General features: G+C 33.1%; 1 protein-coding gene across 1 annotated transcript in view; it reads right to left on the bottom strand.

Moving 5' to 3' along the window:
• The window catches only part of KLHL1 (kelch like family member 1), a 301195-nt gene that overhangs the window by 10981 nt on the left and 272433 nt on the right, over positions 1–17781 (bottom strand). Inside the window, exon 9 of the mRNA XM_081045752.1 lies at positions 11392–11604. Coding sequence (XP_080901878.1) covers positions 11392–11604 — 213 coding nt within the window. The remainder of the gene's footprint in view (positions 1–11391; positions 11605–17781) is intronic.

Genomic DNA, 17781 nt, shown 5'->3' with positions numbered 1-17781 from the left:
CTCATTGAAAATCCCATTGAAGTTTTTGAAGTACCATGAATGTTCAAACATTGTAATTTCCAAAACTTATGGATAAGAATTGATCTTAAAATATTTTAAAGGGAAATTATTTTAAATATTAAAACATTACTTTGATAACAAATGAAATTGAAAATGTCAATTTTTCTAAATTTTTACAGGCAGTATTCAGCTAGAAAGCAAATTAAACAACATAGAAGTGATTTGTAGCCTCGTATGTTTTCCTGTAAAACAAAACAAATAAGAAAACAAAGACAGAAGAAAAGAGAAAAATGAAAATCTGTGCTATGATAATGGACAAACATCTCTGAAAGAGTGGTTTTTAGATTTCTAGTAAATGAATTATACAATCTCCATATGAATTGATTTTAATAAATTATTTACAAGTTAAGCAATTACTAGTGACAGTAATACTGGTCAAAATTAAATAATTTTATTTTTCCTGTAAAGAAAACCAACATCTACCAGGTCTCATGAGATTATCAAAAGAAATATACCTTAATTTTAGAAATAGTTACTGCATGGAAATAAAAAATAAATTAATTCTAATATAACTAATTTTTAAAAACTGCAGAATAATTGAAATAATGCTTCCATAAACATCCTTGTTCAGATGTTTTCACATATATGCATTTCTAATAAGTATTTAGGAATGGAATTTCTGGGTCAAAGAAAATTCATATTTTGAAATGTGGTGGATACTTTCAATTGGTATTATAAAGAGGCTGTGCCAATTTACACTCCCACCATCAGTGCAAAGAGAGTTTCAATTGTTCTACATCCTCTCCAATGTTTATTAAAAATTACCATTAAATGGTAAATGTGGTAATACGTGCTATTTTCATTTTAACCTTTCTGGTAAATTATGGTACGACATTGTGATTTTAATTTGCATTTCTCAGATGACTAATGACATCAAGCATTTTCCCAGGAAGTCATTGCATATTTGGATGTCATCCTTTAAAGAGCCCTTGTTCAAGTCTCTGCCAATTTTTCTATACTTTTAGGTTTGTTTTAAAATGATTTCTAGAATTTCATAATTTGTTAGAAACAAACCCTTTATTGGTTAGATGCATTGCAAATATCTTTCCCACTCTCTGCCTTAAATTTTTACTCTCTTAATTCTGTCTTTTGAATAAAGACATTTTTTACAGTAATACTTTTCTTTATGAATGACTACAGATGCAAGTTAAGAAATATTTATTGTGAAGATAGTCTCCAATGTTATGTTCTAAAAGCTTTATTGTTTCATGTTTTATATTTATATCTCAAATGAATTTTGAATTGATTTTTGGTGTGATGTGAGATGGGAGCTGAGACTAATTTTCTCCATTATGAGATATGCTCTTTTGCCTTTGACATAAATCAAGATTCCTCAGATGAGTGCTTCCTATAAAGAAAACCAACATCTACCAAGTCTCATGAGATTACTTGTTAAATACATGAATTTAAGTCTGTAAATTTTTAAGAATTTCCTTAGCTACATCTCGTAAAGTTTGTTGTATCATATTTAATTATCATTCAATTCAAATTATTTTCTAATTTGATCTAAGTGCTATTTAGAAGTATTATGCCTAATTTCAAATAGTTGAGCATTTAAAAAAAATATCTCTGTGTTATTTATGTTTAACGTAATTTCACTTTGATCAGAGAACATGTTCTGTGAGATGTCAAGCTTTTGAAATTTGTTGAGGTTATTTTTCTGGCTAAAATTGTTAAGTTTTGTAGATATTCCATGTGTACATAAAAATAGTGTTTATAAATGTAATTAGTACTGCACTACAATTGTTTATACATTTTTTTTCAAAATTGTGCATAGAATTAACTAAAATGTGGAGAGAAAAATAATTTCCATTTCAAACCTGATTATCTTTCCTGAAAAAATTAATTCTTGGAAATCACTTAGAACAGAGTTGGTTTGATAAAACATACATGTATGGAAATTGATTATTTTCCTAATAACATTTATTGGATCCAGTGTTTCACCACCCCAGATCTCCACAGCTTGTCTACATCCGTGGACTTAGCCCAAGAGACCTTAGAAACTATTCAATCGGTACTGTGAGCAGTAAACCCTGGTGTCTTTTGGTGCCCCTGTTTCCACTGACAAAGGGCCCACAATGACAGTGCCATCTGACAAAGGGACGTGGTTACAATTTAGACCTGCAGGCTTCCCTAAAAGCTGAGAAAGGCGTCTGGTTAAATGACCTCAGTGGGAAGAGTTAAAAGAAATGAGCATTTTGTGGGATTTTCCAAGTGATTTACTATAAAAAGAGTAACTGGTAACAAGTAAAGCTATAAAATGAGGATGAAATATAAATGTGTGTGTGTGTATATATATATATATATATGTATATATATATATATATACATATATGTATATATATATACATATATATGATTTCATATGGGATTTCATTTATGAAATCATATACACACACACACACACACACACACACACACATATATATACATATATATGATTTCAGTATGGAAAAATCACTTCTAATATATAAGTACAACTATAAATTGTAACTATGCTGGCTTCTACCTGATGAAGCATGTCTTGTAGGGGCATGCTTTTGAGAAGTTCACTCTCACCTCACTATGACTAGCAATGGCCAATGTAACTTCAGCAAGTGTGAGGCAAGCAGAGGCTTGATGAGTAATTGCATTCTATGCTTGTCCTTACAAACCCCCTCCTCTGGGACTTCCTCTTCTTGAAACTCCAGCCACCCTGTGGTAGAAAATCCAAGCCACAAAAGGCCAATAGAGGAGAACTGCAATGCTCTGGGTGAAATCTAGCTGAGCTCTCAGATGCCACCCAGCCCTAACTGTCAGCTCTGTCAGAGAACCATCTAGAATATTCCAGCACTGTCAGGCTGCAAATGACTGCAGCGTTAGCCGATATCACATAGAGTAGAAGAACAACCCAAATGAACCCAATCAACACACAGAATCATGAAAGAAAATAAAATGATTCTTTAAAACCACTAAAATTTTAGAATCATTTGATAGAAGTATATCAATACAATAGTAAACAATATCATGACAAAATATATATTTACCTTAAAATAAATGAAAAATATCTCCATGTAAAACAAATATTGGAAAACATTTGTAAAATATATGATATACATATGGTTAAGATCTATATCCACCATTTATAAAAATGAACAAAATAATTGCTCTAATCTTGCTGGTTCAAACCACTGTACAAAAAAAAAAAAAAGAAAAAGAAAAAAGTTATAAATCCTGGTAGAATTTAAGAACAGATGATCCAGTCCATCACATGAACATTAATCTAGCCATTGATTTATTCAGCCGATATTTATAAGAATTTTAAGAATTATATGCTATATTCCTGACACATAGTTGGAGAAACAGACAGAGAAATAGATTGAAATTTTGCTGGAATTTAAACTTCACTAGAAAGTATATCTTAACAAAACATAAAAAGAATCAAATACAGAAATCAGTTTAATAAGTAAATTTGAGTGGCAAAGTTACTGATAAAATTGCTTTAGTTTATGATTTTTCCTGACTTTCCAAGCCATCTATAACAAACACTATTCCTAAATTACGAAAATAAAAACTTTAAAATGGTTTAAAGATCCAAGACAAGATTTCATAATTTCAAAATCACTCACAAGAATTATTCTGTAATCAGAATATACTCCTTAGCACAAGATCTTCCACATATTACGTATGGAGTATGAGTTCCCTGTATTGATTCAGCTGCAACAAACCTGTTACTTGTGGTCACAGATGAGGTGAAATAGTTTTGAGTTGACTATCAGTTTCAACCTCATGACAGAAGGGGAAGAAGTCAGAACAATGTTAGGAAAAAAATCATATTCTCCATATCCTCTGGGTGTTTCAGATTATCATGTTGATTATAACTTAACCACTTTTTTTTAAGTTGTAGTTTTTTAAAATGTATTTATTGATATTCTTCCAATTTCCCTTAATATTTTTCATGCACATATTATAGGCACAGAAAGATTGAGAAAGAAAAATGGGGTAATTAGATTTCTGCTCCTTTTTACAATACCCCTTGTTTATTTTTTTATTCAAAAATGTTATAAAATGTTAATTTGATTTTAACTTCTCTGTTAAGGTGTATTCAAAAATTCTGTTTTGCTTAGGCTATATTCTTTCCATATACTCTTCTAGGTTGAGAAGAGGAGAAATGAGCTGTTGAAATAACCAGAGAAAGCAAGGATAAGCTAAGCAACTATTCCACTCCTCTATGATCTAGTATTCTCAGTAGAGCTATAAACTGTTATCAATCAACAGATCATGGAGCATACCTAAGAGATCTGAATGCTAGTTAAAACTCACTTTTAAAATAAATACCGTCGACAGTTCAAAACTAAGGAGCAACATATTGTATAAACACGTTATCTACTACAACAGAAAACTATTACTAGCACTGTGAGCCCAGATTATGTAATTTTAAATAGCCTCTCTCAACATGAAAACGAATTTTACAGTTTGATACCAGGGTTGATATCTTTCCATCTACATAGGATATGACATGCTTCATCTATTTGTGTACTTCTACTTTTTCACAGAATTATTCTTCTCCTTCCTTCAAAGCATGTGGATAAATTATCATGCCAACTTTCCAGGCAGAATATTTAAGGACAACAGATTATTGTCACTCCCTGTTTCTAGCTGACCATGTCAAAGATAACATTTGCCTCATAAGTCATTGAGGCAAGTATGTAATACACATATATAAATCAGTATAGCTGTTGTATCATTAATAAGTGTAGCATATCCTGATAGGGGCCCTATATATGTGGCCTGTCATAGCATCTCCATCTTTTGTATATATGTCTACTGAAAATTGGAACATAATCTGTTATCAAACAAATAGCAAAGATTATGCATGCACAGTAATGGAAAAACAGTATCAACGATAAACTAGTTAGTCTTTTCATGCTATACTCATTTGCCTAGCTCCAACAATAAAATCTTAAGAAGAAAAAGAAATATGCTATTAAAAATGCAAATGCTCTTTCTTAACATTTTAACTTTAAACTATTCAAGTAATTACTGTTTTGTAGAAAATTTAGGATCTCGCATATATCAAAACATGAGTTAAGACATTAATATGCAACATAGACCCATGATAAGCATCCATAATTTAAATAAAAAGTAAGTCACTCTTTTATCATCTATTTCACTATTTAGAAATGCTATAATTCTTAAATTATGTCTGAACCAAAAAACATAAAATGATAAAGAGAAATGGAAGAATCCAAAATTCCATTCTTACCTTATGTATTTAAGTTTTTGATAATTTTTAAAGAATCGTTTAAATAAGTGAATAATATATTTATCCCTGTATATAAGGGGAAATTTTAAATTATTTCATCTTTAGCAAAGATGTAAAAATTATATAAAACACTGAGCCATGTCTTGACAGTAACATATTAAACATCATCATTTAGATGACTTTCTGATATGACTAGAGTAAATTTTGGTAGAGTTTGAAGAAAAGTTTTACATTTTTTGTAAGTAACATATCAAAAATGGTGATACTTATTTTTAAGTGTTTGGATGATAAGACATAATGATATAATGTTCAACTAACATATAAACATTTAGTTAATATGTTAGCCACCTTCAAAATTTTTCTGGCTACTGACTATATGCCTCAAATATATGTAAATAATTGATATCCAACCTATGATGGTGAAAATGGGTATTCACATGCAAATAAAGAACTAACAAACAAAAATCTATCTTTATGTCTTTACATCAGTCCAACCATCCATCCATCCATCCATCCATCCATCCATCCATCCATCTGTCCATCCATCCATCTATCCATCATTTATTTTAGCTGTAATCTAGCTAGTAGTCTATGTAACTACCTCCTTATAGTATACCTTAAGGTGCTTATTCCTGTAAGAAATCCGAGGCCTGTTTTTCTTAGTGTCTGATTGATTCAATAAATGTTTGTTGAGTGCTTACTCTGTGCCAGGAATAGTGCCAAGTGGAAGGATGCAGGAATAGACAAGCTAATCTTGATTATTACCAGCACATAGAACCTATTTTAGTGGAAAAAGTGATGTAAAACAAAGGATTTTTTTCACTATACTATTGATAATGGGCATCAATAAAAATTCTGTTGTGTTTTCAGATCAAATCTGCATCATGAAAAGATCCCTTTGGCTACTATAAGGAGAAAAGACTGGAGAAAACGAGAGTGGGTGTCACAGAGGCACTCTCAGTGCCTGTTATATCTTGACATCTCTCTCCTAACAGGCCTTGCCACTGGGATGAAGATTTGAGGGCAAAAGTGGTTCTGACCTGTTACTGGCCAATATATTTTCTGATCCATTGCCTGATTTCTAGTTTTGTCTCTAATTTTTAAGGTCTAATGACTTATTTCTTTGTCTCTTTCTTCTCATACATTTTAAGCACTATTTAGCACAGTGAAAAATACATGTAAAACAACATTTATTGAATAAGTCAATAGATGGATGAATGTACTTTTCCTAATGGATCACACCTCCTGAGTCTAAATTCTGCCAGAACTTACTGCATCATTTGGACATTGATTTTTCTCCCCTAAGATGCTATCACTAGAGTGAGGCTCAGCTACAAAACTAGTTTTGCAGTTCCATAACCTATTGTAAAGTCCCTGGTCTTGTTCAGATCCCACCTTGTTACCTGCTCTGATTTGAGGTGTTCTTTGTGTTTGAGGCACAATGTACTTTGTGTTTGAGGCAGCCAGAGTCTTCACATTTTTTCATAACTATCATATGACTGTAGTTTAAGACCATCTTTATATAATACCTTTACATTTCCATAAGAAATCATTGACATACAATAAAATTTGTCTACCCACCTAGCTATCAATTTATGCATAAAACAGCATTGCACACTATTTCTTAATGATTTGTTTGCCTATAATTATATGCTAAAATCTATTCTTTACATGTACAAAATAATTCTACAGAGGTGCCATTATCTATCTTGATTTATTGATGATTTACGTATGAAATAATCAAGATATAATATATGTTATAGGAAGTGCAAAAATGCTATTAATCTGACACGTACTATGAGCTCATGTAAGAATCATGATAATGCTATGTGCTTCTGCATTACTTAAGCTGTTTATAACCACTGCATTCTTATAACTTAAATTAGCTACACATATTTAAATCTAATTTTGCACATAAATGTATTCCTAGACTAAATTATTTATGCCTCTGCTCACAAACAACATTTCAATACATTATACAGTAAAGTTAGATGAGAATATGTGTGTAAAATATCATTTCATTAGTAGCATTTATAAAAGATATTCACAGGAAAAGCTGTAGCCTCATCATACTCATCTCCTCTGTCATTTTTCCCAAGAATTTAGGAGTGGAAAATGAGAATGACCTGTCAGTCTATTAGTGGCATTTTAAAAATAAATGATTTTATGTTGGTGTGTATAAAAGTATTCATCGATATATTTGGACTCTGACCACTATCTCATTATAACACCTATAATTCCTAATTTCACTGGACAAGAGGATGTTGAAGTTAAACTATGGTGAGCTGAATGCCCTCCCCTATGTGTATATATCCATAAATCCACAGTCAATTTCACAGAGTAGCATTATCGTTAGACATGTTTCTGTATTTCGTCCAAGAAGTGGCTTAAGTATGAACAGAACTTGTTCACTGAAAGCTATCTCTTGCAATCAACCCTTTTCTCAATTCCAATAATCATATATCCTTAGAAAAATAAAAGATCAGAAATAATGAGAGAGAACACCTTTCTCCCACTGACTATACCACTTACAATCATAAATAACATATATATATATATATTCTTTATAATATACATATATATATATATATATATATATATATATATTTATTTATTTAATATTAAGAAAAAAATTGTCTTGGTATTCAGTGCAATCCACCAAATATCTTGTTATTTTTCTGGATACAGTTTAGGATACTATTCTCCCATCCTCATGATGTTCCTTGTGGCCATGTGACTGGTTTATCATCAAAGTATGAACAAAAGAGAATTGTATTACTTGCAGGTGGAATCTTGAAAAAACAGCAAACAATTTACTATACTGGCTTTTCCCTTTTCATGTGGAGACCAGCAGAGCTCACATTGTAGCTTAAATGTGATTCTGGGCACCAGAGTAATAACATCATGGAGTTGTCATTGACATGTAGCATGAGTAAGAAAAAAGCAGATGGTATTAAGTCACTCAGTTTTGAAGTTATTGGTTACAATCAAATTACTTATCCTATCCCAGCTGATATAGCAATTAACCTCAATACCCCTATTCTCACTTCCTTGTATATCAATGTGTGTCCTTCCATAGTAAGAAATATCACCGTAAGTTTCTCTAACTCTCTAATTCTTACTGCACACAATATAATAGTTGTAAGTGATACACAGTCTTTAAAGAGAACTTAGCAATAACCATGCCAGGGAGTGTTTGGGTTGTTGAACCAAGCCTGAAGCCCAGATGCCTTTTCACTGCAGCTTCTGTGCATTTGGCCATTTACGAAGAGTGAAAGGAGGGCCTACGTTTCTTCCAATACTACAATTATAGACAATCTAGTTCTCATAAGTCTGTCTTGTGTTAAGAAATGCATCACATAAAACAAGAAGTCCATAATTCACCTTTGAGAGCTTGAAGGGAATAGTAGCACAAACAAGACAGTATGAAATAGCACAACAGAGAAACAAACTTTCTAATTTAAAAACAAAGAATTAACAAACATTGATAAATTTAATAAATTACTTAAAGTTTAATTTTAACCAACTTTTTACAAATATATATTAAGGAGAAATTTAAAGATTACTTTAGAATCTTTTAGAAAAATCTATGGTTTTAAATCATTATTACTTGAAGAAAAAAAGGGGTAAAGGAATGAAGGAGGAAAAAAAGGCAGGAAAGGAAGGAAGGAAGCAAGGAAGGAAGGAAGGGAAGGAGGGAGGGAGGGAGGGAAGGAAGAAGGAAGGAAGGAAAGAGGAAGGGAAAGAAGGAAGGAAAGAAGGAGAGAGAATGAAAGTGTGTGTGTGTGTGTGTGTGTGTGTGTGTGTATGTGAGAGAGAGAGAGAGAGAGAGAGAGAGAGAGAGAGAACGCAAAGTACTTCTAGGAATTGAATTTGTATTTCTTAAATTATGCAGTTTTAAAAATCACTTGAATTATCCCTATCATTTTCCAAATATTGCCTAGGTACTGGGAATATAAAATGACAAAGGAGACAAAGAGACCACAGTTCCTTTACAGAACTCAGAGTCTGGAGATGGAAACAGAAAAAAAGTATAAGCCAACAAATATAAGAATTTTAAATTGTTATATGTGTTGTGAAGGAAATTAACACTGTTCCGGCAAAGAAAACAATACAGTGGATCTACTTTTGATAGTGGTCAGGGAAGGCCTTAGCTGATAGCTGAAGGATGAGAAGATATTAGCAAAAGGGTGTTCCAGTGAAAGGGAACACTTTGTGCATAGGTCCTGACACAGAAGAGCTGTTTAGAAAACTGAAACAAAGCAAAGATGACAGGGGCAGGTTATCAGTGTTGAGATAAGTAGGTCTGAGAGGGAGAATAGAGGTCTGTGATAGGCAGGAAGCACATATCATGGGCCATGATAAGTCTGCTTTTTAGGTTTGAGTGCAGTATGAAACCAACTCAAGTTTCATAAAGACCACTCTGGCCACTGTAAGGGAAGAGATGGAGGGGCAGGAATGGGTGAGGGGAAATACACGTTAGAAGATAGTTGTGCTGCAGGGGAGAGGTGATGATAGAGGCTTGGATCAGGTTGGCAGCAATGTAGATTGCGGAGATAGACTAGAGAGACATTTTGGAAGAGGACTCAACAGATTTGGGGAAGTAACTGGCTGTGGGAAATGGAGAAGTTGACCTCTCTAGGGTGACTTTCAGGTTTCTGTCCTGAGCAATGGATGCTACCATTTGTTTAAAAGGAAGGCCTAAGTAGAGAAAGTTTGTGGGGATCTGGGGAGGATGAGAATGGAGAGTTCTGTTTTGAACAGTAATGCCTAAAATAAATCCAAGTAGCAGTGGGCAGGTGTTTGGTTAGATATGCACGTGTGGAGCTCTGAGGAGAGAATTGGAAGCCATTACTACACTGAAGGCACTGAAAGCCCATAGAAGGGAGTATAACGAAAGGAGGTCCAGAATTAAGCTCTTCAACAACAACAACCAGTGATCTCAGCTATGATTCAAAAGGATCCGTCAATGAACCATCTATAAAATAGATTTGGGGATGGTTGGAAATGAGGGTGGGAGGGTAGCTGAGAATTGCATCACATTACGTCAGCCAAGTGCAAGGCAAGCCTGGACCAGGATAAGGGAGAACTGATCCTTTTTCTCTTCTCATCGTATACTCTCTCCCATGGCATTCTCATTTCATCTCCTAATGTCAACTGTTGCCTCTAGGTCTATATTTCAGTCCTGATACTTCTACTTGCTTGGTAAACATCACATTTTGTGTCTCCCACCAGTACCTCAAACCAAAAGATTCAGTCAAATCCAGCTCATTTGTTCCATCTTCCTCGTTGCCATTTTTATACTCCTACTCCCACTGATGGTGCCAATAAGAAAGTATGAGGTGGAGCTGTCATTGAGTCTGTTCCCTCGTGTTCCTTTCTATTTTCCTTAATGAGTAAGTTCACAAATCCTGTTGATTACACAGCAGCAATATTATTTAATCTGGCTAAGTTTCCATTTGTAAAGTATAGTCACTTTTAAAAGTACCCAGTAATAAAAATGCTATAATAATGAAGAAAATGCTTTTAATCAAGAATCAGTGCTACTCTTTGTTTGTTTTAAGAACTTTATTCTCTTCAAATCTTTCTCCCCAAATTTTATCTTTGGACTAAGCTATAGTATGAAAAAAAAAAAAAATTAAGGCAGTTTGCAGACTGGCAAAGCCATTCAACCTTAGCAGAAGAAGCTACTTTGGTTCTACGTTTATCTTTCATGTTTAGGAATGAATCACTGAAAGCAGAGATAGAAATAGAAATGGATAGGAAAGGTTAGGGTCATCTGCTTCATCTCCCTGTTTGTGCCAGGAAGATTTTTGTTTGTTTATTTGTTTGTTTAGGGGGGATTGTTTGTTTCTTTGTTTTAATGTCAAATGCCTGTGAGATGTTGTACAATAAAAGTCTTAGATTACAACATTTCAATCATTTTTGTAAGGTAACTGATTAGCTTTCAAGTTGCTGTCTGCATTTTTCTCTGAAGTGCTTTCCACAAAAAAAATAAATAAATAAAAATAAATAAATTCACTTGAATTAGGCACCAGTGTAACTGTACTGTGTCTTTCACTATGGCAGCTCCCTTGTGGTCTTACCTTTCTACATAATCTAGTAGCCGGGAACAGTGATTTGAAGCAGGAGCATCATGACCTCCTACTGCATAAAGAAAGCCATCGCATGTGGCCACTCCAACACCCCCTCTTCTTTTACACATCGGAGCACACATGTTCCACTTATTTGTATGAGGATCATAATACTCCATTGAACTCAAACAAGAACTTCCATCACGACCTCCGACTGAATACAACCTAAAAACACAATTGGGAAAACATGATTTAATACTACAGTCTGAATGACAAAGTGTAGAAAAGGAAAAGTCCTTTGAAAAATAAATGTTAATCACTGAGCCTCACTGTATTTGAAATACTTTCTCCACTTGGAAATCTTTGCTAAAGTTACTCTATAAATGATTACATAAGCCTGGAGTTCCCGTCATTCTACTATGCAGTATACCAGGTGAAATTAAAACAACTACAATATTCTATCTTCTATTATTTCTAGAACGTCAGATCTAACATAATGAAATCATGTTAACATATCATTCTAATAAAAGTTGAGGAATGGTTATTTAAAATATAGAATAAGATGTATTTACCTCTAGTATTCTTTGAAAATGATCATAATCAAAAGAAAATTGATTATCTTACTTGATCAGCATTTGATTTGCATTCGCAAATATATCTTGCCTATTCCTAGTGTTCTGTCCCCACAGTTCAGAATGCCAAATAAGTGGAATAATCCAAACAAATATTGTCATAACACCCACTTTCTTAATCTGTGCATATACTGTAGCTAGCGTGCTACATAGATAAACAAGACTTTACGGGAAAAAGTGTGCAGTGATGTTTGATTGACTATCACTGAAACTCAGTTGAAAGTCTTTTTGCTAATTATTTCATTAGTGAAAAGTATGCTATGAACCCAAGAAAATAAGTACTACAACATAAATGATATTTAAATAATGAGAAATACATTGTCTATTCCTAATAAAATAGATCTTGTCTGTTTGATCATAGGCATCAAAATTTCATCACTGTAAAGGACAGAGTTGCATTTATTTAGTCACTCGTTCAACATATATCTTCGAATGCTGAGTATGTACCACAAACTGTCCAAAGTTTTCTGACTATACCCATGAACAAAACAGGAAACAAACCTCGCATTCAATTCTGCAGGAGTGAGTAGACAAAACATACAAAAAAGAAATATATGTTTTATATATATATATATATATATATATATATATATATATATATATATATATATATATAAAATATATGTTATATATGTCTGTAGAAAGTGCTAAGTGCTGTAGACATAGATAAAATAAACATAAATCATATACTTCTTTGAAAGTATGGAAATGTTGTAGTGGGGTCAGAAGCACAACTGGTAGAACGGTGTTATGTTTATAATTTTAAATATATGGTCAGAAAAGGTCTCATTAAGATATGATGATGTTCGCACAAAACTTTGAAATAGAGTATAGTGATTGGAGGAAGTTCAGGAATATCTAAGTTGAGAAGATTTGAGGAAGACTGAACAGTTGAGTACAAAGGTCTTGGAACAGTAAGGAAGCCAGAGTGGCAGCAGCAGAAATTGAGTGTAGTATGTCAGGTAAGGTGAAAGGTGAGGGTACAGGGTTGACCTCCGATAGGTATTTGTAGACATTTACCCTGAGTGAAACAGGAAGCCTTAAGATGATTTTGAGTATAGGAGTGCTATGACTTGCTTATGTTTGAATAAGATTAGATGTTGTGGAATTTTTTACTTACTAGTGGACATTATTATATTGGTAAATAGATTTAAATCTATACTTTACATTTCCTAACTTAATGCACAAGAAGACCTTATCACTTAGCATATAAAATAATTCAGATCTTAGATTTACAAATGCATGCTCTAATATCCTTTAATAACTAAAATAATGTTGTTTAAACTGATTTCAAATCCGGGAGACATTTTTTTTTAACTGTTCGTGTTTGTCTTAATGCCTCCGTGATAAAATGTTTCTGATTGCCCAAGGGTGCCCTTTATGAATATAATGCCTATTTGCTTGATTACTCACATGTTGTTTGCTAGCTCTCAAACTTGCAATATGTTGAAATTAGCCAATAGGAGAATTTTAAGGGACAAGTATTAGACAACCTAGCTTGCAAAGGCACCCAGAAGTGAAATAAATATTCACTCAGAAGTCTTTATCTTCCTAAACACTTTATAAATCTGAACTTCATTTATTTCTATGTTTTATTTAAATTGGAGATTTAACTCAAAGGAAGTTTGCATATGCCATAATTTTGAGGTATTATTAAAAGTTAACTATATTTTTGCAGGAATTTTATTTATTGGGTAAATATCTTCACATAAGGCACTTGGCACAGTCCCTGAAACATAGTTAATACATAAAAATACCACCCTCCTTTTCCTATTGTTTAGAAAGAATTGTTGACTTCAAGCTGCTCTATTTATATACATTACAATGATAAATTACAGTATTGATATATATAAAGTCAACATTGCTGATAATACACTATTTCTGTGCAACCATATATCATGGATTTTCTCTTTATGAAATTATTAAAATGTTAAAATATATGAATACATAGCTAAATGTATATTAAAAATAGTGATAATTTATATAACACATTGATTACATTATAGGACTCAAATATTGAGCCTATTAGTATAGCTAATTATTTGGAAATTAAACGTTCCTGCAAAGTTCACAAGTTACAATATTATTGCCTTATTTCATACATAAATATATATGTATATGTATATTACAAACCACTATTCTTTCAGTCTCTCTTCTGTCTCAACCCTTCTCTAATAATGTTCAGTAACATAGGATTATACAAGAAAGAATTTTATATAATGCCTTGGTAAACATGACCTAATATTTGATATTCCTTTTGTAAAATAAATGTTTGATATATGGTAGTTGTTATTTTATAAATTATTTACTAAAGCCTAATCAAGTTTATCAGTGTTTTCTTTCATTTGCTTAATAATGAAGTTAGTGTAATATTAATAATATAATATAAATTATTGATTAGTACCAGGGAAAAACTAGTTGAAAAGACTAAATATTCTGAATTTTGCTCAAGAACCATATTTGAAAAATAAATTGTAAGTTGTGAAAAGATAAAATAGTGTCCTTTTTGACTTCTTTATGGATCCATTGTTAAAATTAATAGATGCATTTCAATACGTAAACATGTTTTGAAAAGTATGCACTTTACGAATGTATGTACCAACAATGTCTGTAATCCACTTAGTTTGAAAGATAAATTTGCTAAGTGACTCAGAACTAGAATGTAAAAATAAATAGCAATAATAATAACTATTACTATAGCTATTATTAAAGTTAAAAAAATAACCAAGGGATAGAAACAGCATACTCGAAGCAGTTAGAATAGATGCTAAAACGTACTCACAAAATTCCATGGACAATTACCAAAGGTTATCTTCTCAAGTCTCCCTTTACAATCTATTTAATTATTGTTTATATTGATTTCCTGTTTTGTTTTACTACAGTGACAAATCAGACATTGAGAATCTGAAGAGAAGAATCTGATGCTAGAAGTAAATGCACTGACAACATAGGAAGTGACAGCTGACAGCTTCACAGCAAGAAAGGAAATGTGGCATTTTAACTCAGAGTTGAAAGATGAGTAGACATTTCTAAGATGAAGAAATAGGGAGAAAGCAATATAAGTAAAAACAAGGGGCACGAAGGGTCATAGCACGTGATAAATAAAGAGTGGCAGTGTGTCATATTGATGGAAGGGGTGGTGGTGAAGGAGGAGAAAGAAGAGATGCAGGTGGCAAGATGAAAATATTAGACTGAGAATGAAAGGGGTTGTATTCTGTGCTATACAGCTGGAGTTTCATTCTGAAGCAATGAGAAAATGACAGCAAAATAACAGTTTGAAATCATCAGGGTCATAGTTCAATTTGCTGTGAATATTGACCAATATATCCCTTGCATGCCCAAATTGGCAGGAGATCAGAAATATTCCTGACTTAAGAAACCTCTTTAGAATTTGCTGAGAATGACAAGAATCTGAATCTCTCCTACTACTTTTCCTAAATTATGTGTTTCTTCAGCTTAAAGATAAGTTTTAGCTAAAGTTTAGTGACCAGGCCTCAGTATTTTGAGACCTAGGTGCCCTGTGCCCATCTAAGTGAGTGCCACATGTTTATGATTTTACTACCTACAATATTATCAGTTGCAGGAAACAAATCCTGTATTAGTTAGGATACGAGTTTAAATGTGTGTAAATAGCGTTGCAGGTGTTGAGACCCTGGCTGTTTCCCATATCATCTGTAGAGTACGAACCTTTGTCACAAACTGAAGAGTCTAAAATTATACCCTACTTGTAAGCTAACAAATTACCCTTCTGCAGTTTCATAGATACTGGAAAAAGACACAAGATTCCCAGGTCGGAGAAAGATGACTTTACTACTCACAACATAATAGGCAGCACGAGCTTCATGTTCACATTTGTTCTTCTTGCCTCGCCCCCGCTCCCAAGTCCCACCAGGATGACACAGAGAGATGCAGGTAAATGCTTCAGTGGGCTTTTTTTTTTCTTTTCTTTTTTTTTTTTTTTTCACATCTGAGGAACTCTGAGTGTAGTAAAAGCTAATTCTTTAAAAGACACTGCCAAAAAATATGCCCAACTTATGCTCTGAAGGGAGATACTATTATTCTGATCAGGAGTAAATTTCTCTACCCCAAAGAAAGACACTGTACCTTCCAAAGCTGTTTGATTTTAAAATATTCTTTAAAAGATTATATGAAAAAAAGAAGTTGCCAGTACTTATTGCTCATAAAATGTGCACTAATGCTAAAACCCCATTGTAGAATTGTCTACAAACCCCCTCTTCCTGATATCCTAAGGTAGCCCTCACTATCACAACCACAGTTCAAACAGCAGAATGAAGGACATGTAGAATAAGGAGCACACTCTCTCCCTTTAAGAATTCATCTTTTAGATTGAACAACTCGCTTCACATGTGACATTGGCCTGATCTTAGTCACATGGCAATGCCTAATTGATAAAGTGCTGGAAAATGTTGTTCTTATTTTTGGTCATCATTCACCCACCTAACAACTGGTGTTTATATTATCACATGAAAATGAGTGAATGAGTATTAGGAGACACTTAGTGTTTCTGACACAGCACTAGATATTTTCCAGTCCTGTGTGCCATTGTGCATTCTATCCTAAATACCTTTTTGCTACAAAACCTAGGTTATTTCTCACTCATGTATCATCAATCAATTCAGGTGTGTCTCTAGTAGAAAGTCTTTCCTGATACCACTTTGTCTTCCTCCCAGAAATTTAACATTATTTACAATCTGCATCCTAGGTAAAATTATTTAATATCTGTCTTATTTTTCCATAGTGCATATTCCAGCAATGGCTACAGAACGTGCTCCCAATACCATTATCTAAATATTTGAAGGTCTTGCTGATTAGACTTGACAGTAACTATAATTTTCACTGACATATTGTTACCAGAAGGTACGTTCAGACATCCCTTCCCTTTCATAATAAAAGTATAAGAAGTTCATAGCATAGTATAAAACCTTTTAAGCAACTCCCTAGATCTAGAATGTTGTTATTCTTTGTTTCCCAGTTGATGGAAAACTCTAGAAACTGATCCCAAGAGAAGGCTTGTCTATAGATTTTACTATCAGGATACCCCAGCATGTGTTCTTCAGTGAACCTTTTCCTGAGAGGTGCTTATTGGAGAGCCTTAGGGTGCAGTAAGTGGGATGTCAGTAAGCTTACAACAACGTGTGTGACTGCTTTTGTTCTTGCTTACTAAGAAATAGTGATACCTGGGGCAAACTCAGCCTGAGACTTGTTGACATTATAACATGGCTGGAAAGCAAGGTGGTGGGTTGAAGTTTGGTAGAACACATGTACCTTTATTAGAATGTGCCCATATTTCCTAAAGGAGCCTCTCAATTGTAAAGATGTAAATTAATCTGGGTCAATTAATCATAAAACATGGTAGAGTTCAATGACCTAAAACCTGAGAGAAATGATCACTTCTATACTTTATCCCTCCATGTTTTCTTTCCAACTCCCAATCCACACATACTACAATTCTGCTTTCCCTTCCTCTGTTGTTTTCTATTTCCCTTTAATATAATGTAAACTCTTTGAAGGCAGATTTGATTTTTTTTCTTTGATATGTCATCATGGTCAGTATATGCTTATAAATTTAAAACAAAAATTAATGTAGAACTGGCTTTCAGTTTTTGAAAAAGGATGATTTATGGAACTTGTCAAAAAAGTACTTAAGTTCCATTGAAATAAAATTTTGACAAATGGCAGAGAAAAGTATTAATCATATGTCTTGGGAATACAAAGGAAGGAAAGATTAGTTTTAAATTGGTGAATTAAA

This window comes from Rhinolophus hipposideros, assembly GCF_964194185.1.
Source record: "Rhinolophus hipposideros genome assembly, chromosome: 4".
NCBI lineage: Eukaryota > Metazoa > Chordata > Mammalia > Chiroptera > Rhinolophidae > Rhinolophus > Rhinolophus hipposideros.
This window is presented reverse-complemented; position numbering and strand designations above follow the sequence as displayed.